Source organism: Tyto alba, unplaced genomic scaffold, assembly GCF_018691265.1.
Source record: "Tyto alba isolate M040663 unplaced genomic scaffold, T.alba_DEE_v4.0 Super-Scaffold_41, whole genome shotgun sequence".
Taxonomy (NCBI): Eukaryota; Metazoa; Chordata; class Aves; order Strigiformes; family Tytonidae; genus Tyto; species Tyto alba.
Window position 1 is genome coordinate 19,662,895 of NW_024881317.1, and position 20,581 is coordinate 19,683,475.

The 20,581-nt window shown below is 42.0% G+C and overlaps 1 protein-coding gene across 7 annotated transcripts in view; it reads left to right on the forward strand.

The window, feature by feature from the left end:
• USP3 (ubiquitin specific peptidase 3) overlaps nucleotides 1-19,628 on the forward strand; it is a 104,127-nt gene extending 84,499 nt beyond the window's left edge. For all 7 annotated transcript variants that reach the window (XM_032990207.2, XM_042803733.1, XM_042803735.1 and 4 more), the window contains 11 exons: nucleotides 1,524-1,605; nucleotides 4,209-4,291; nucleotides 5,191-5,304; nucleotides 6,015-6,128; nucleotides 10,261-10,407; nucleotides 12,398-12,504; nucleotides 12,664-12,744; nucleotides 13,692-13,810; nucleotides 13,964-14,077; nucleotides 14,191-14,258; nucleotides 15,836-19,628. In XM_032990207.2, coding sequence (XP_032846098.1) covers nucleotides 1,524-1,605; nucleotides 4,209-4,291; nucleotides 5,191-5,304; nucleotides 6,015-6,128; nucleotides 10,261-10,407; nucleotides 12,398-12,504; nucleotides 12,664-12,744; nucleotides 13,692-13,810; nucleotides 13,964-14,077; nucleotides 14,191-14,258; nucleotides 15,836-16,001 — 1,195 coding nt within the window. In that variant the 3' untranslated portion in view covers nucleotides 16,002-19,628. The remainder of the gene's footprint in view (nucleotides 1-1,523; nucleotides 1,606-4,208; nucleotides 4,292-5,190; nucleotides 5,305-6,014; nucleotides 6,129-10,260; nucleotides 10,408-12,397; nucleotides 12,505-12,663; nucleotides 12,745-13,691; nucleotides 13,811-13,963; nucleotides 14,078-14,190; nucleotides 14,259-15,835) is intronic.
• Nucleotides 19,629-20,581: the final 953 nt, after the last annotated feature.

Genomic DNA, 20,581 nt, shown 5'->3' on the forward strand with positions numbered 1-20,581 from the left:
TTCTGATGTTGGTATTGGATTAGGGAGAAGTCATTGTCGTGGTTTGAGCCTGGTCGGCAGCCAACCACCACACAGCCACTCTCTCTCCCTTCTCTTCCGGCAATGAGAAGGGACAGAGAGCCAGGCTTGGGGTCCGAGATAGGACTGGGATGGGGAAAAATTCCCCTTTATGGTCATGAGGAAAAGGCAGACTTGTTAGGGGAAGAAAAAAAAGAACATACATTTATTACAGACACAAACAACACGTAACAGAGTAGGACAGTGAGAAGCATTGCCACATCTTGAGAACACCTTTGCCCCACCCCCGCCTTCTTCCCGGGCTCAGCTCTGCTCCCGATATCTCTACCTCCTCCCCCAGCGGTGCAGGGGCAGGGAATCAGGGGGGAGGGGCTGCAGTCAGTGCTGCCGCTTAATCCATCTTTAGTGGAGGTGAGCTTCTGGAACTTGTTCCCCCTGCTCCAACGTGGTCCCCCTCTCACAGGAGACAGTCCTCCACAAACTTTCTCCTACGTCAGTTCCTCCAACGGGCCGCAGCGTTCCCCACACTGCTCCGTCATGGGTCACCAGCTTTCTCCAACTGGATTCCCTCCCACGGCTGCAGCCCTTCCCGAGCTGCTCTGGCGTGGGACTCCCCCGCATGCTGCAATCCTCCCAGCACTGAATTACAGCAGCGGGGCTGCCTTTTCCCACGAGACCCCGGCCTTCTTCTGGCACAGCACCTTGATCAACCAGACGGAAATCACAGGCCATAAATCAGTGTCTGCTCCACCGTAGATCTCCATGGGTGGCAGGGGGGGGCCGCCCTGCCGTCTCCCCACAGGATACAGGGGGGTCTCTGCTCTGTCACATCTCCCCCCTCCTTTCTTCCTCCGTTCCCTCCACTGACCTTGGTGTTCATGCAGCTGCAGCGACTCCTCCTCACAAGTCCCCCTGCACGTCACCACGTCCCTTCTTAAATACGTTATCGCAGAGGCGCAGCCGATTGGCTCAATTTCCCAAACAGAAGTGGAGCTGACACGGAGCTGGGGGAGCTTCGAGAAGCTTCTCACAGGGGGCCGCCCCGATAGCCCCCTCCCCTGCCACCAAAAAAACCCCACCACTCACTCAACCCAGGACAGTCATGAACTGGTAGAGTTGAGGGGCCAGTAATTTCCAGTGATGTGGAAAAGAATAACTAATTGTTCTTGTGACTTTGCATTAGTATTATAGAAATGTTAAAACCTCATGTATTTGTATTTAAGTAAGAGAAGTCAGCTATAATGCATATTTATATGCATAACTTAATGCAATTAACTTGGACATGAGTGTTGAAAACCGGAGGTGCGTCTGTACTCTGAGGGAGATGCAGTCTGTTTTAAGGCTCTGAAAAGTGTATGTTGCCATCGGGAAGCTCTTTGCTGTCTGAATGAGAACTGATGGCAGATGTAATCACCATGTTAAGCAGTAGGATGATTATCTGTTGTCCATTTCACGTAATATTTTATTTTTATAGTAAGCAACCTCTTTTAATTACTTTCCAACAGTTCAGCCTTTACATCAGACAGACACAGGAAAAGAAAACTATTGGAAAACTCATCTCTGAACAGCAAGTTACTAAAAGTAAATGTAAGTACGACAGATCCGGTACAGTAAGTTTAAGGGGGTTTTCTAAACGTGATGAGTCTTAGAGTTGGCCTAGACTTGAAACGCTTACAGTGTTACCCAAATCCTGCTTGGTGCACTTTCTCTTTCTCATCTTCTGACCACACGCCTGGAAGAGCCCCTTCTCACAAGAGTGTTCGATATTCTGCTGCATTTCTGTTGACCCAGACTCTGAGCTTCCCTGTGCTTCAGAAGGGTTTCATGTCAAGATGGAGCATCAGGGCAGTTTGAGCTTGGTGGGATCAGTGAAATTGGAAGGAGCTAGTTAGTACCTATTGGATTAAAACAGGGTAGACATAAGACTTCTTTCTTCATGAGCAGACAAAGGATTTGGGTTTTTTTGTTTGTTTGGGGTTTTTTTGGTGGTGTTTTTGGTTGGTTGTTTTTTTAACAGTGTAGAAGGCAAAGAAACAGGTGCACTGCCTTTTTATGGGGGGATAAGAGTGTAATTGCTAGGAAAAAGTTTAAAATTTTAACCAACTTTTAAATGAGCTTAGTAAAACTTGCTTTCAGAGGGAACTGTGGACTACTCTGAGAGCTTTTCTCACTCTCATCTCTCATCTTCCTGGTCTTTTAACTTCACATCTTCAGAATAGCACCCAGGAGAGGATGATTTACCCCTTGCTAGATAGCTGAAGGGCTGCATAGTTTCTTCCGGACAAAGAATGCCACAAACCAAATGTCTCTGTTTTCCAGTTTGGGTCAAGGGAGTTTCTAATCTTTGTAATTTCTCCCAGATTTTATGGAGGGAGATGGGGGGATACTGACCCAGCTGTATGTAATGGCTACATTGCCACCCTCAGCCAGAAGGTGTGGTGGAGCAGAGCTGTTCTGCCTTGGGGCTGCAGGACAGCAATGTAGTCAAAGGGAGCTGAGGTAGGAGCTGTCTTGAGCTGTGGAGAACAATTACCTGAATATGAAGGGAAGTAGTTCTTCAGTGTGAAGGGAAATAAGAGGATGGGGCGCGAGCAGAGCAGTCAGTTGCTGTTTTGCAAAATCTGTTGGGGTTTAGTTACTTTATAAATGCACAACCTACAGCCAGGTTACGGCCCTCTGAATGTGATGTGTATGCTTCCTGTACTGTCCCAATCTTGGGGTGATTGAGGAAGCCTGGAAGAAATACTTGGTTTTGTTTTGCTATGGCAACATACCACATCATTGTCTGGAAAACTCAAAGCCAGGAAAAACCAGAAGGAAAAATCTAGGCAACACTTAAATACAGAGAAGACAGAATCAGAAAGCATGAACTTAATGCTGCTTTTATTCTTTTTAGTCTGTGCTATTTTCTCAGTTTTATTAATACTTGAATATTGCCCATGGCAACAGATTATTGTTGGCCCGTTGGATCCTTATCTAGAAGAGACAGGACACTGCTGTTTGCATTAAAGCCATGCTCTCTCACCCTGGGCGAGAGCGTGAGAAAAGAATACACTAAGGCTACTGCGGTGTTTGTACTTAAAAGTTTTCCTCCTTTATCGGAAAACACATCTCTCTGCAAACATGTGTGACTGAATTGGTAAATTGCAAATGTAAATAATGCTACTTTTTAAATTTTTTTGTGTGTGTGTTTAAAAAACTCAACATACACACAAATATCCTGCTGTCATTAGCTCACCCAGAGATGGTGTTTGTGGAGGAAAAAAAGTTTTATTGGAACACTTTGAATACGTATCTGGTAACCTGGAATTGCATGCAGTCTTTGGTGTCAAGTAAGCTGTTCATTTGAGATACTACTACTAGCTTTTCAATTCTGCTAGAACAGTGAAAAAATGCCCCAAACTGTGATGAACTTTCAACGTGGTATTTTGTGGAAAGTGGAACGTGTCCAAGAGTTGAGGATTCTAGAAATCATAAATGCAACAGTGTCTACATTTCTCTCCTCCTCCTCCCAGCCCACCCTGAAGATTATTTGGCAAAAAGCAAGCTCATTTGTGGGTAACATGGCTCTAACCTGTTGGAACTCCTCAGCTGCAAATGGTGTATATTTTGCTTCCCATTGATCAACACATTGCTTATTGTTTGCACAGTCTAACTTGACTGTTTCTTTCCTGAATAAATGCTGTTGTCTGTCTTTCAAAAACCCTTCTGGCCACCACAAAACCCCACCAAGAGAGCAGGGCAGTGCTGGTGACTTAAAAACAGCCTACAGGATGCCACACTGAGCATATTAGACATGGGACTAGATGGATAAGGATTGGTATTTTCATTTTTCAAAGACACTTTAGGGAAACTGCTGTCCAGTTGTCACTGAACATCGTTGGAGTGCAAATATTTAATGTACATACACACAAATACTTTGCAGTAAAAGCCTATGATTACATCTGTGTTGTCCTATTCTAGATTTATGTGCACAGGAAAATATGTAGTATAGTTTTCTGTTGACAGGAATGAGTAAGAAACAGGTTTCATGTCAAGGCAGCTTGAGCTGGTGAGATTGTTTTGGCTTTGAAACTGCATTTTTCAGTGTAGATTATTATTGTTTAAATCTGTGCTGATATAATAGTACCAGCTCTGTGGGGAGGAAGGGAGCAATGGTAAGTCTTTAACTTAACCGTTCTCATTTCCAGGGAAGCACCACTGCCCTTTGTGCCACAGGCCTTCGGAACCTGGGGAATACATGTTTCATGAATGCAATCCTTCAGTCGCTCAGGTACCGTCGCAGCTTTCCCCGCGCCTGTGTAAGAGTGATGGTGTGCTGTAGCGTTAGAGAAGTGTATTTGGCAAGTTACCACTGTACGAGGGTGTACCTGGATTTGCAGGAATGCGTGTGTGCAGGTACCATAAAGTTGTGTTTCGCTGTGTGAGGGATTTCCTGTGGTGCCGCGCTCCGGAGGAAGCCTGCCGTATCCTCAGCGGAGGAGGAGACTGCCCTTTCATAGCTGAGGCTGTTGAAACGTGCTGCTGCTTACGGTCGCTCGGAAAGCAGAGACAATGCTTTGAGGGATTGGGGTCTCACAGAAGCGGGTAGGAGAACAGTTTCTGCGGTGCTGAGACGTTAGACTTCATTTCATTGCTGTCAAACCACTGCTGCTCTGTAATTGTCCTTTCGCATGTCTGAATTTGCCTACTTCACTGGGAGACTACTGAGTCAGGCTGTAGCAGGACTCATCAGTCTCCATGTCTTTTGCCACCATTCAGGGTTCACTGGCAGGAGTTGAGGCACATGCTGCTTCCGTTCCCTCGCTGGGACTGTGGTAGCAGAGGTTAGAATTGTTAGGTGGTGGTAGACTCAGAGCTAACCCCCTCGGCATCTGCCGTCTGGTTTGTTGGGGAACGCCCTCCAATACCTCAGTCTATCATTGTATCTCTTAGACAAAGCAGAGCCAAAATGTAATTATTTCAGATAGCTGGATGATGATGATATTTAGAGATCTGCTCAGTCATTTACAGAAGAGGAGCATTTGCTGCAGCATTTCTTGTATGGTGATTGGCATCCTCTGTCACCGCATGAAGTTGTTTATGCATTTTAAAGAACAGGCTCCAGAATACATAATATTCTTTTAATTCTCTGTCCTTTAAGAATTTCATAAATTTTTGCTTTTTCCATAGTAACATCCAACAGTTTTGCTGTTACTTCAAAGAGTTGCCTGCTGTGGAGCTGAGGAATGGGAAGACGGCAGGCAGGCGAACTTACCATACCAGGAGCCAGGGGGATAACAATGTGTAAGCTGCGTGTTCCTTGTTAGCACCAAACTTCACAGAAAACAAGCAGATGCTTGGGTAGCAGAGCCCCTGTATGCTTTCAGTGTTGCAGAATCATAGATAAATGAATCATGGGGGGATAGCGTCATAGAAAAATAGTTGGCTGTACAAAAAAAAAAAAAACTGTCATCACTTGTAGTTTGCCTATATAAGGCGGGTGCTGCAGGGAGAAAGAGTCATACACATCAGAAAGTGCTGGAGTGTAGCTGCATAGAAACTAAGGTTAAGTGCTAGTTATGTACTCCAAGCATTACCTTACTTTAAATCCAGCTAAAATATGGTTATGGGGTTGTGTCTGCAAGTGAACATACTACCCCAAAAAAAGCTTTTTTAAAAAAAGAAATTCCAAGTAAGCAATTCACAATCTGTAGCTCGTTTGAGCAAGTGTTAAAGGGACAGCGTTGGCAGAGTCTACAGTAAAAAGGCAAAAGCTGGACAGATTTCCAGGAGAGTCTTCAACATCTGAAATGTAATTTTTCTAGCCTATGTGTCTCTACAACGTTATGGATAGGCTTTTGGACATAAAATCTTTGAAGTACTGGCAAGGATATTTACCCAGTCGTGACAAACTTCACCAAAGTAACGTCTGATATTTATACCATTAAGCTAGTAAACCTCTAAGGGTCACAACACAAACGCGTACTAATCACCAGCTTTTGCTTTCTTTCCAGTTCATTGGTGGAAGAATTCAGAAAGACGCTCTGTGCTTTATGGCAAGGAAGCCAAACTGCATTTAGTCCAGAGTCTTTATTTTACGTTGTTTGGAAAATCATGCCAAATTTTAGGTAAGTGCTGTAAAATAAGAAAATGTTCTTGGTAGCAACCTTGTATTGCTAGTGTCCTCTAAAATTTGCTGAACCTGCGGGAATATGCAGCTTTCCCATATGCTCACAAAGATGCTTTGAAAAGAATCTTCATTTTGACCGAGTTTCGTGTTCATTGGTAGTGCTTTTTTTCCCCCCTCCCTTCTACCACATGCTACATGTAGCAGTGTTGCAGTGGACAAAAATCTCCAATACCTGAATAGTAGTAGTTGTACCTCTGAGCCAGTGCCAGAATGAGCAGAGGAATCGAGATAATGACTGGTAGGTAAGTGGCAGGTGCACGGTGATATGTAGAACAAAGTGATATGTAGTCACATGAAAAAAGGTACAGCACCTACAGGCCTAAATGCAGACCTACTGGCTGAAACTTCCTTGATTCTCTCAAAATACTGTAGTCACCAGCTGGCATTAAATAAGGGCTGTAAGGAAAAGAATCTTCTGCACAATGGGCATTTTGTGCCCATACTGACAAAAAAGACAATAAAAAGAAGGTTCCCCAAGTAAATCGAAGTATCGTTCCTCTCCAAGGTCTCCCTGTCCTGGCCCCTGAACCTCTTTCAAAGGAGCACTGAAACCTGTTAGGATATATTGTGATGAAGGTAAGTTGCTCCATGTTCTCAGGTAGTAAAGATACTCTGTTATCTGTTACATCTCCAGCAGTGCTGAAAAGATGCTGTGAACACATCTGCTCAGTGAGTAACCTGAGTAACACAAATCTGTTTACTCTGTTCTTCACACTGACAAATATGTTTCACTTGGCTTATGAGAATCAAGGAAGTTTATTACCAGTAGTTGCAAGCAGTGACCAAAACAGTATAGGGAAATGAACATCATCCAGAATGTCCTTGACCAGTTTCCCTATTATACTCTTAGTTCTTGTTACACTAAGTGACAAACAACTTTATTAAAGTTCTTTGAGCAAATTTTCAGCACTGTGGGTTCTATCACAGCTTTTAAAAGTGCTGTTTGTTGGGGTTGTCCCCCTTCCCTTTTTACTCCTAGTTAGTCAGGAGCACGTCAGTGATTACTTGGTAAGAGAACTCGTTATATCACACGGAGAATAGAGGAAGTTGCTCAGTAGATCCCTGCTCCCAACGTGATCCAGGAGAAAATATGATTTGGTTCAGTACTTAATTGTACCTTGTAAAAACTGATGATACTACAATTCTAATTCTACCTTGTGCGCTTCTTGTGAGATTGGGAGAAGGTGGATGGATGTAGACATGAAAGCAAGCTGGAGCCAGTAGCGTGGTAACAGCAAACCAGCAGCTTCGGCTTGTACTTAGGAAGCCTGAAGTGATGGGACAGGGGAGGAAACACGGTAAGAAATGGGGTTTAATTGTTTTAGACCAAAGAGATTTTAGTTGTTAAAGGCACGTTGTGCCTGCCTCCAAGGACTGCAGGTGCTGCTGTTCTTATGGGAGGTCACAGAAAGAACCGCTGCGGATGCGTTCTGTGGCCCTCTGCCTCGTAGTGTGTCCAGGGGGCACAGTAGCATATATGGGTACTGTAAGCACAACCGGAGTGCCTCTGGGCTCTCCTGCTGCTGTCGAAGTCCTGCTCCTTGGCTGCTGGACGACGTCTGCTGCTGTCATTCTGCTGCATGACGAGATAGCGCTGTAGTCTCATGTTCAGTTGCAAGACGTGTATTTTGCTGATTTAGTGCTGTATAAATAGTGTGCTCTGTCTTCCTAGTAACTGTTCCCGTTTATATTCTGTTGTCAGTAGAGAAAGGAATGTCAGAGGTCGGCTTGAATTGAATTGCTTCAGGTGGATGGAGATCAGTTTTATTACGCAAGCTGACTGTTGGAGAAACTGCTTTTGCTTTTAAGACCGTAGTTTATTTTAAACAGCGCATCATCCATATCATCGTGTTCTTTTAAAGATCTATATCTATACTTACACTTTTATGAAATCCAAGGAATTTTTCCTCTGTAATTATAAACACATGCATCAGGAACACAACCAACAATGTGGAATGATGCCAGAGGTTACTTCATCAGATTTGTTGCAGAGCAAGTGTGCTGTGCACTTCAGAGCTCTTTTATGAGGAATTTAATGTTGAAAAGGTGTCTGAAGCAAAGCCTTGTCATAAACTTAATGTTTAGCTTGTTTATTTTGATTGCTTATGTTTATTAAATTGAAGATGTCTGCAATCAGTAAACTAAGCAAATCCTGTGTTATCTCGACAACTTCAAAATCGCCCTACAGTGTGCACCGTTAATGTGCAGCTTTGAAGCTGAGTTGTGTTTTACTGATTTGTTTCATAATAATATATATTACTCAACAATGGGAGAATAAGTCCTATTTTTGGCTGTACAGGACTGTGGCCAGTGGAAGCACAGCAGTGTTTCTGTGTGCCAGCTGTGCCAGTTTTTCTGTTGTAAAAGGTAGGTAGCGCAGCTGATGTTTTTCAGGGTGCTCTAAGACCTACAGACAAAGTTGGTGATTTCTTTTAAAGCTGCTACTGTGGTTCTACAAGAGGAAAAGGCTTTATTTAATTTTTGTTACCTCCTAGCAATAATTTTGTAGGACATACCTGTGTTTTTCACTAAGCACATCAGGCTGACATTGCTTACTTCTGTTACACCAACTCTTGTTTCTCTCCGAGTACTGTGCTGTGAGTCTTACGGACATTTTCCCTCCCCTGAGCAGTAGCATAAACCCATCTCTGTTGTTCTTTCCCAGATATTGCTGTGTGGCAGTTACTGCCAATACTTAAGTGGAGTGGTGAGGAGGAAAAGGAACAGGGGAGGCATGATAAAGCAGCTTCAACTAATGTACAAGAGGAAGAGGGAAAGCCAACTCTCGGGTGTAGGGATTTTTGTAACAGACTTGCATGTAATTATGTCAGTGTTGCACAGAGTTTGTTTCACTATGTATGCTTTTCCCACTTCATCTCAGTATACATCTTATGGCAAATAAATAGTGGTCATTTGTTAAATTTGATGCATTATTTCGCTTATATTAACTGTAAAGGCACATTTTTCGCTGGTGGCTTCTCTGTTCCCTTTGATTAAGTTTGTTAGTGGCAACACAATAATGGTAACTCTTGAAGCAGCATTGCTGCTGATAGCGTGACACATCTGGGACTGAAGCCCTATCCTGCCAAATCCGAATGCTCGAGAGATGCCCTGGATACCCCACCATTACCTCCCGCTCCCAACAGCTGGTGTGTGGGTTGTGCAGGGGAGGTGTGCAATTCTGAGCATGGCTATAGATCGCGCCCTAGAAGAGGAAAGAAATCTCATCCTAATTATGTCGGACTTCATATCGTTTCTGAAAGATGCATGTGGAAAACAAACCCGAAGATTAAACTCCTGGCTTTGGTGGGGAGGGAAGCCAACGGGCAAGCAAATACCTGGAACTGCTGAAGTGAGTGGGATCAGTGGCTGAATGGAAACCACTCAAATACTGACTCTGAATCCCACACGAACAATACATTTTGTGGTGTCTTTCTTTTGAATCCTACCAAGTTTGGGTTTGCAGTGTATTGATCATAACTTAGGGTAGTTTCAAAGTAGGGATAAATAGTGTGCTGGTTGAACGTGATTCATAACAATTCTGTGGAGGTACTAGTAAAATATAGTCAATAACAAAGAAAAGGGAGGCAAGCTTTGCGTGCGTGAGGGGAAGTCACTGCTACTGTCGCGTACTTTTACTTAACCCATCTATGAGACCTGGGATGTTATTAGCACAGACTGAGTTTGGTGAGACCAGTGAACATGGCAGCTCTGTTAACTGAATACGTGAGCAAATGTTATGTCTCTGCTGCTCCCTGTTGTTTTCTAAAAGGTCTCTTCGTATCTAAAATGTGTATTCTTAAATGTTTCTTCATCCTCAAAAAGATGATGTGCAGAGAGTGAGCGAGCTGTGAAGGACCAGAATCACTCAGTTTGTCAAGACATCACTGTACCTTTCCACAGGCTCCTTGGAAACTTGCTTTGGTACAAAATACCTTTGTGCCTGTAAAGTCTGCTCAGTATTACTAACAAGCAAAGGTTCTTGCCTGTGACCCTGCTGCTCTCTGTGTGTCGGCTCTAAAGCAACCTGTATATTTGCTGATTTGGTTGCTGTTTCCTTTTCTTTTAAGGGGATACCAGCAACAGGATGCCCACGAGTTCATGCGTTACCTTTTGGACCATCTACACCTGGAACTCCAGGGTGGCTTCAATGGCGTTTCACGTTCAGTAATTTTGCAAGAAAATTCTAGCCTGTCTGCGAGCAATAAATGTTGCATGTAAGAAGTGTTTATTCTTTTCAAAACCTTAATGCCTTAGTGTGGGTCTGTGTGTGGTGGAGCTGAAATTTCAAATTCATGGCTCCTTGTTTAAGTTTCCTTTAGTCCCTCTATAATGTTAAGAATTACAAAGCTGCTGGTTATAGAGGATTAGCATCCTGTAGGATGTGCTTCCTTTCAAAAGGAAGTGCTTTAGATGAGCATTTTTCATAGGTGTGATTGAGCATACAGGCTAAGTTGTGAACACATTTTAATTCATTAGGCTTTTAGAAATAAAAGAAAGAACTCTGCATTTTCTATTCTATACCCATGTGGAATTCTTTCTTCTGTTCACACCATCCCGTTGCCTTAGGGTGCTAGATGGCCTGAATGGTACAGCAGCAAAAAAGATGGCCAAGTATTTGTAGGTTTAAATTGTCAGCAGACCTCCTGACGACTGAGTAATGCAGTTAGTTTGAAGTCAATTTTCCTGCAGATGATCTTGCTATGTTTGCTTATTGCTTGACACAGTTAAAGTTGTTGCTTTTTTTCCTGGTACTGTGAATTTCATGTTACTGAGTGTCTTGGAACAGAGGTAACTGATGTATTTCACTCCTCTTCCTGTATTTCTCAAAATACTGTTGTTTCTGAAATCTGTCCCAGGTGTGTTTTCTCTCAGATTGAAACTGTCACAGAGAAAACGTTTTAATTTGCTTCAGGAAGGAATGTTAAGTCAGTTCAGCCTGCACATTTGGTCCCTAAGTCCTTGGATTCCCTACCTAACAGTTGAGTGAGTTTTCCCTTCCTATACTGATGAGGACATAGTAAGCGGGTCTGAGATGCAGGACTGTATAGATACTTCTTTAGGAGAAGCCTAGAGTTGAGACTGTGCCTTTTACCAAGACTATGATGCTTTCCTGATGCTTAAAAATCCCACAAAAGAATCTTAAAATATTCTTAGAATTGACGTGTATTTGACAAAACTAAGGTAATTTTATTTTGTCAACATTCTGAATGTCAGAACCCAAGGAGAATTTAAACTGCTCAAGTAAATGTTTCTTGAGAATGACTGTTCAAATACATGTTGAGGGTGGAGCAAGCTGTCCTGTCAAGGGCAAAGTAAGGTCACATAGACTGAAATGGTACAACAAAGTAGTGAATATGCTGAGAGCGCTCTCTTGTTGAGTGCCAGTTTATTTGAGTAGCCATTTCCTGCTGTTCAACAAGAACTGTTCAGATGAACGGTAAAGATGTAGGTGGAGTACAGGTAAGGAACACAGGCGTCTGCAGGCCTGCAGTGTCAGATCAGCAAGCACAAACTAGCAAGTTTTAAAAATGTATAATAACGTAACTTAAATAACTTTTTTTTTTAATTGGACTATGACAAGGCCAATACATAATCTGCTAGGAATATTTAAGTGAGAGAATAATGAAAGCACAGAGAACAATGATGATAATGCATATTGCTTATCATATTCTTGATGCAACTCAAGCTGCTGTCCTTGCTGTCTTTGGCAGCTAAGACAGTCTTAAGCTGTTGTTGGAAGTAAAGTGCAGAAATACGCTTTAAAAAGTCAGAATTACTTGTAACAAAGGATGTAGAATTAAAAAAAAATATGCTTGATCTACCTAAGAGGGAAGAATTTTTGTTTCAGAAGCAGCCCTAATTAAAAGGTAAAAACACTGTACCTCCGTGAGCATCAGCTCCCCACTACAGAAATGCAACCAACCAGAATACTTTCAACACTGAAATTTTGAGCATCTGCATGCATGGTTCACACTTTCTTTAGGTACAAGATAAAGCAAAAGTATCATAGCAGCTAAATACTTGCACTGTGTAATTCTGGGGTGAATTAAATGCCCCTTGGAGGACCTCAGTCACTGTTTGTTACACATGGACCCAACTGCTTTGCCTAGCAGCCATGAGTTGTAAGCAGTAAATGTGTAACAGGTACGGAAATTAAGCTCAGACATTCTGACTGACTTGACTTCTCTGATGTGGTTTGTCTAGAAATGGAGCGTCTACTGTTGTCACAGCGATTTTTGGAGGCATTCTTCAAAATGAAGTCAACTGCCTAATATGTGGGACTGAATCCAGGAAGTTTGACCCATTCCTAGGTAAGGTGCCTCTTGCTTTCAAAATACCGGGTGACTTAGGGCAGAAAAACTAATCTGAAGCTCGATCTATTTAGATGGCACATGACAGAACCAGCATTTTAGCCTGAAAAGATTAGGCATTGTTTTATTCAGCCCTGTTTTTTTGTTTTGCGTTTCTAGACCTTTCACTAGATATTCCAAGTCAGTTCAGAAATAAAAGAACTAAAAATCAAGAAAATGGACCAATGTGCACACTACGAGGTAAGAGTGCGTGGGTAATGAAATCGCTGCCAGGACTAAGAGTATACACTCTTCAGAGTATCTATTTCAGGAGCCAGGCTTTCACCTGGCATGCGACTTGGTGCCACATTCCATTTACAGTTAGGAGAACCTGTGATAGAAGGTACCAAAATAATTTTCCATGCAGGTTTTACCGCAGTCACTGTGTAATCATACACGGCTACAATAAACTAGGGCTGAGAAGTGCCCCAGGAGGTCAGCTCAACATCAAGGAGGATTCCAGCGGAGGTTTTAATTTGTGGTCAGAGTATTTCTAACGTATTCCAGTCTTTCCAACCAACGCTCACCTGCCTTGTTGAATGCTGACATTTGCTAAGGCTCTTTGCTTAGAACCACGTGCCCCTGGTGCAGAGCAAGGATGGCTCTTGGGTGTTGGGCTCTTTAAACAACATAAATACAGTCCTGCAAAGTTGGGCAGTACTGCTGTTACTGACCTTGCTTGAAAAGATGTTCATTTTTACAGATTTGTCAATATACTTACTGCAGATTTGTGAAACAGTAATCAAAACCCCATTATTTTCACTGTTCACTTTACACCTAAAACCAGATCACCTCTAAAAGGTGAATATTCTTTGTTAGAAGGTCGTTTAGTTTCTTTTGAAGAGAGTTGTGATGAAGGTTGGTTGTTTGAGAGATGAGAGATTTTTTTCTCTTGAACTGCTTATAGCTGTGTTTTCAGGAACAGGGAATGCTGCATGCTGCAACAGGTTATTCTATTAAAACACTTTATTACACACCTTCTTACTGCACAAATGTATATAATAACTAGAATGACTGCAACAGATATGTATTCCTTTTCTGTATTGCTGTACTTATTGTATTTCATGTTACTAACAATCGCTTGATGTCATCTTAAATCAGGTTTCTTTACGTGGGTGTTTGGTTTTTTGTATCTTGTTCTTTTTTAGATTGTCTTCGCAGTTTTACAGACCTGGAAGAACTTGATGAGACAGAGCTGTATATGTGTCACAAATGCAAAAAGAAACAGAAGTCCACCAAAAAATTCTGGATTCAAAAACTACCAAAGGTTTGTATAAGCATGAGAAGTAACAGCGTGACAACATGTCAAAGGAAATAAGGACTTGGCTAACCCTCCCGTAGGCTACTGCAGATGTCTAGCACTAAGTTCAACCTCTTCCTCCACTGCATCCATGGGTTATTTATTTTTTTAATCCTGTAGGTGCTATGCTTACACTTGAAACGATTTCACTGGACAGCATATCTGAGAAACAAGGTTGATACGTATGTTGAGTTTCCCTTACGAGGCCTAGACATGAAATGCTACTTGTTGGAGGTATGAAGACTCACAGATACTTTCGGTTGAAATTTGTGTCATGACACGTGTCTTGTTACAAGTTACGGTAGGCGCTACTGAGATTTGAAGAGTTTTCTGTGTTTTAACCACAGCCTGAAAACAGTGGCCCAGAAAGCTGCCTGTACGACCTTGCGGCTGTTGTTGTGCACCACGGTTCAGGGTGAGTACTTGGAGTAAGGCTGCGTCTGGGCAGAGACCTTCTCCCCACTGAAGTACATGCAGACTTAATCAAGGTTTTCCTGTCCTTTGTGAATGTCTGTTTTTACTGGTGGAAACAAGTGGTTAATTATAAACTGATGTGGAACTATGCCAAATTAACTTCAGATAGATCTATAGTTATTCCTGGGAATGCCCACGGGCAGTCTTTGGGGGTGATGGCTAGAGGTGTGGGACGGAACGAAAGTAGCCTAGTTCCTCTAGGAATAGGAAAGCCCTAAACCAGCAGAGTGAATCAGTCAAGGAGCCTTCCAGAAGTTAACGCCTCATTTTGAAATTCCTAGTACAAGGAATTATTTTTTCCTCTTTTATTCACTTTGAAAGGTGCATATGCATTTGTGCCAAAACAGTGTGTCTGCATGTCTGGAACAACTGTAGACTTCAGATTGGCACAGTGAAAACAATTACCCTGTTATTTACCTTCTCTCCTACAGGAGTGAACGCTGGTAGGCATGCTACAAGGCTGGTTAGCGTTCACATTTTGAAGTAAAGTTGCTGGGTGGGTGTTGTTTTGGTTTTCCCCTTTTTTCTGCCCTGGACAGATCTGTTGAGAGTAACAGTACCAGGGATAAGGCAACTGTTTATCCTGAGAGAGGGGTCTTCTTGCCGTTTAGGCAGTTGCTCTGTGGGTGTGAGCTGCGAAAGGAGTTTTCTTAAACTAAACTCCATTAATCAAAACCCTGCTGATACCTGAATTTAAATCGAAGATACTAAACCAAAAGTTCTGTCAGGAAGGCCCCTCCTTTTGCTTTCCCTAGAGGAATGGTCTGGACTCTTAGAAACTGACTGCTCGAGGCAGCCCTTGTAGCACCACAGTGCATCTGACTGGTGCTTCGAAGTCCTAGGAAAACTAATGGACAGCAAGGGAAAGCTGGTCATGATTAGAATGGAATCAGGTGGTTGGAAATACTGAGCATGTGTTACAACATGTAAGCAAGCGAAAGCAGGCCTTATCTTGGGCTGGCAGGGTAATGAAAATTGATGGGTTTGGAGTTCTGGCATGTTAGAGTCAGGAAATACAGCTCCAAGATGTGGATCTGTTTAAGATGAACTTGAAAAATTTTCTTCTTGGTTTTCTGAGAGTAGTTTTGCTGTGAGTGCTTTTGATTATATTTAGAATATGTGAGTCTTTCTAGCCCTAAATGGGGAGGATTTCAGAAAATGGAGCATAAGGAAATGTTTATGGCTCATGCTTGAGTAGCAACAGATAATAGACTTGTCAGTGTTGCAAGAAGTCTTGCTTGCAGAAAAACTGCGATGCTACTAAGTCCGTATCAAAAGATCTTTCAACTCATCCCAGTGAGTGATTATTTTACTTAACATAAAGCTTTAATTTGGAGAACTTTAAGCCCTGCAGATTAAGAAGGGAAGCATCTTACCAGCTGTTGTGGAGGGCTGTCAGTTCCTTTCTTCCTCTGGTTCCTGGAAGGCTGTTAGCCCTAACAGAAAATGCATCAGAGAATGAGGTGGTGTGTCTCCTTCTGATTGTCCTTTCTTTCCCTGCCTCCCTCCTGCTGGCAGCGTTGGCTCTGGACATTACACCGCCTATGCAGCTCATGAAGGCCGCTGGTTCCATTTTAACGACAGTACTGTAACTCTGACCGACGAGGAGACTGTGGTAAAGGCCAAGGCCTACATCCTCTTCTACGTGGAACGGCAAGCCAAATCTGGATCAGACAAACTTTAATACCTCCTTTTAATTCTTACTTACCAAGTCCACCGGACAAAACATTTCCATTTTTCCATAAATACTTGATCCAAGACTATTAATTTCATTGTGCACTTTTCAATTTCCTCTTGTGGGTTTTAGTTTTGTTGTGTCAATGGTAGCATTTGACTTACTGAACTTGGACACAAACTAACTTTTTTTTTTTTTTTTTTTAGTTATACCAGAAAACCTCAGCAGATTTTGATTTGCTGCTTTAGTTGTGATAACTCGATTTTTATATATATAGTTTCATGAAATACTTAGTTATTTGACTTTTTTATATTAATGTTTTCAGTTCTCACTTTCTAAAGGCACATTTACATCAGAGAAGCTTTCTGTCCTTCTTACAAGCAAGATAAATGTGCTTCTGATTATGAAGAGCAATACAACTTCATTCTGTTCTCACAGATGCTATGTAGATACGATTTAATCTCTTTAAATCAAGGAGTTGTTTGCACGTACCAGTTTTCCCTCGTGCAAGAAATTAAACAGTGACCTCTGAACAATCATTCTTTGCAGAAGAGAGGAGACATGGCATCATTAGACAGACCAGGTAATTGCTGCTATGTTGGTGTGTATTCAGGCTGCTGACTTTCAGGAATTGTTGTAAATAAACAGTTGGTTCGGTTGTATCAATATTGCAGTTTAATTCAAATATTCTTCACATATGCTCCTTCAAATTTTTAAGAAATTATTTTAAAATATATACATGTCTAAATTGTGTTGAGATTTATGTTTTTCTAATGAAACCTGAATTGCCTTAGACATCTCTTGTTTTAGACTGTCATCCTGAAATTTGATCATGAACACTTACTTGCTTGAAAACTTGGAGACATCCTGGCAGTGGAACCCCATCCCTCCTTCCTGGTGGAAAGTGGGAGTACAGCCCCAAAGTTTGGGGTTTGTGAGAACAGTCTGAGGTCTAAAATATAGCTTCAGGCCACTGAACGCCTGCAGTTCACTCGAAACTGGTTTCACTGCTTATTCTTCTTATTCTTATGATCATAGCTTGCCTTAGGAGAGGTGATGAGCCAGGGCTGCTTGCTGACTGGGGAGCTGTAGTATTTACACATTGGCCCAGTGTAAATAGGATCTTTATTTGTAGTCTCTAGGTGAACACTGGAGGCGTGATAAAATTTCTATAACTTCACCATGTAATGGGGAAGGACTTTTGTGAAAAAAAACACCTGCATTTTAGCTGTACAGACATTCTGGAGAGAGGTAGTCAGCTAATAAGATGGACAGGAAAACCAATACTGCAAAAGCCAGGAGTCCCCAGGAAGTCTGCAATGTGACAGATGCTATGTTTTCATTCTCTCCCCCCAGCCCATCCTTTTGAGCTGGCCCTCATGTGCCTAGCAAGGAACTGGACACTCCTAACATCTTGAAAAGCACGGTAGTAAGAGTTGAACTAACTTACTGTAGACTCACACAATCAAACTGCACCTTTGAGCTGTGGTAAAAGATGGTAGTCTGAAAACACACAAGAACTCAAGAAAGATGTGATGACATCATAGTCCACTGTAAAAATTTCCCTGCAGATTGTACCCTAGCTCAAAGTGGTGCACATGGAGTACGCGTCAGTTCCCCACTGTGGGTTACCCGCTAGCTGTACACTGCCAAATAGTAAGAGAAATCACAATCAGATGTTTTTTACAGTGTCATTCTTCATAGCTTTTTCACAGCATCTTAAACCAGGAAAGACAGAAATTGGCTTAATATAAAACTGCAGAAAGCATTCCGCATTGCTAATGGTGTATGACTATGTAAACTGTACACTAGTTAAAAGCTATTGTGATTATTATTTGATACCTTAAGTAACATATATAAGGATGTCTTCTTTAAGTTGAACAATAAATAGAACTATTAATTGCTTGAAGTTGTAGATAGTTTGTCACCTACCCTTTCTCTGTTTCTTGCAGCCAGAGACTTTCTTCTCATCAGAAGAGGTAGCTGTTATTGTGTATACAGGCAGAAAAAGGTATCTGACAGACCTCATTGGTGGGCGGGGCAAGTGAAGTATCTTACCACATTACCACCCTGAAGGGCAGCCTTCCTGCTCACAGTTAGTTGGGGAGTTCAGTAGTTTCCATCTGTAGCCACATTCTGTCTGCATGCACCTTGGATCAGATTGCCTTAGAATTTTAGTTTCGAGAATACAAAGCTTAAAATACACAACTAGCCAGTGGGCCAGAAGCAGTTTAACTTACAGTAGTCGGGTGTATGCAGTGTTCCTGCAAACCAGTGATGTAAATGTGCCTTTCTGTATTTTTAGAAACTTAAATTTGTAATCTTCAGCAACATTCACTTACTTACTTTAAGCAGCTTCTTACTTCTCCAGTTAATATTTGTGGTCAGAGTTACGTTTTCACTTCACCGTTCCCCTGCGGGAACACTGGCTCTGTAACACGGAGGTCCTGGGCGATGGGATCTGTCCAGCATGGCCCGTGTGCGCCTCGGCCATGGGAACACAATGCAATCACGTCAGGCTTGTTCTTACAGCACGTGGTGATAAGGACTCAGCCATATGCTTTGCTGGAACGAGCACATCGTAAATCTTTTCCTAATTTAACTTTTTCCCACTGCAAACCCAGATGGACAGTATGAACAGTTTGTTGTGGCAACACAAGTATTTCTCTTCCTGGTGGAGAACTTTGCTTATCCGCTGTATTCTATTCAGTGTGGTGTCAAAAGGAAAAAAAAAAAGGTAACTGAGCACTGAACCAGTAACATATACTGCACCTGGCCTAGTATTACATTTTTAACCTTACTTGTATATTCTATATTTATCTACTAGTTGGGGAGGGTGGGGGGTGTTATCTAATTTCATTTAAGCCAAATGTTTCTTTTCTACTTACTGCTGATCATAGTACACACTAACTGGCAAGATTTTTTCTGTTGCTTGTGACTGTTCTGCAAGCAACAACTGCTCTCTACAGTTCAAAGCCTTGCGTATTTTTCACCAAAATTTGTCTGATCGAAGGTTGTCCTTTTGTTAGTAATTGTTTAGCCACATAAACAACTGGAGACAAGATTTCTGTAAAACACAACTGCAAAATGCCCAGCTCTCTGCGTACATCTGCTTTAGCGTGTTGGATAGTGAGCTGTTAAGTGCAGCATTATGCAAAACTCTAAGGCACCTGCTTACAAAGAGAGCTCCTTCTCATTTATACTCCGGAGGTGCTTTCCAGGTGGTAACCGATGTCAGCATGAGAGATTTTAAACCTTTCAGGGGCAAGGATTTTGTATCAAAAGCAGGAGTCCACTTACAAGGATTTTACTAAGTGAATGGAAAGCATAACAAGTCGTTTTCAGAAGTTCTCCCAATGATGTTTCATTACTGATGTGTCTGTGTCTTACTGATGAGGTAATCGGCACCTTGAAAATAGATTCCAATGTGCTTTAGGATATCCTCAAGTACTGTAGTGCCATAGTTGTAATTGTTTACCATTAAAAACCTAGTGTGTAATTTTCAGTGAGGATTACTGACTGTGCTCATCTTGTGTGTGTTCCTGGAGCATGTCCAGGTTGAATGTGAATTATATCTCATTCACACAGTGTGTTTATGGAAAATGTGCCATTAAAGTGTCTGCTTTCCTTAGAAAATGAAACTCCTCTTGTCCTTCTGCAGGCTTGCAGAATGTCATTACTGTAAATTCTTTCAACACAGATGGATTTCACCTTGTGTTGGGGAAAACAAAGTAAAGCAACGTGAAGTGTTGCCACTATTTACCACCTCTACCACAACTTAGCATCTACACCCAAAGAGGCCTTGCTGTTCATGGGGCTTGTCACCCAGCAGCTGTTAATTTTGATGTCAGATTGTCATAAGAGACCAACCCTAGCAATGGTAACCTTGTCATTCAAGTTTGCTTGCTTATAGGTTTGTTTTTATAAAAAAAATATTCCTGCGAGTATTAAAACTCTGAGCAGTCTCAACTACTCCAAAACGAAGGTAAGTTCTAGAAAGGACGAAGGGACAGAGAGAGAGTTGAAAATGCTAGCATGAGAATGAAGAACAACAACTGCTGGTACGCTATTTAAGCTGCAGTTTTCCAGTGACTGACTTACCTGGTATGTGAAATAGTCTACTCTTGTCCCTTTTGTGGCTTCATACAGGGCTCGTGCCACTGGCCAGAGCCTGTTTCTAAGCATGGGCGGAGAGCAGGAATCTCCTCCTCATTTCACAGAAAATATTAAGTGACAAAGGATATGCAACCAAAAAGACTAGCAACTGTTAAGTGCTGTTTACTATACGTGCTAGAAAAATCACTAACTAAAGAATTAAACAGTCACTTTTTTTTTTAGTCACTGTGTACGAGCACACACAGATAAGCAGCTGAAATAATGGTTGCAGACTGCAAACACATTTCAAATCTTGTTTTTCAGAGTTGAATTTCAAACTGCGTTCTTAGGGTGAGAAGGAAAAGATGAATTTGGGAGTTTCAGTATGGGATAGGGGACCAATTAAAACACATAGGTACAGAAAACCTCTCAGCTTCTCAAAATGTGCAAACTACTTCAACACAGCCTGCAGGGTTGTTTTGCTGTTAATATCT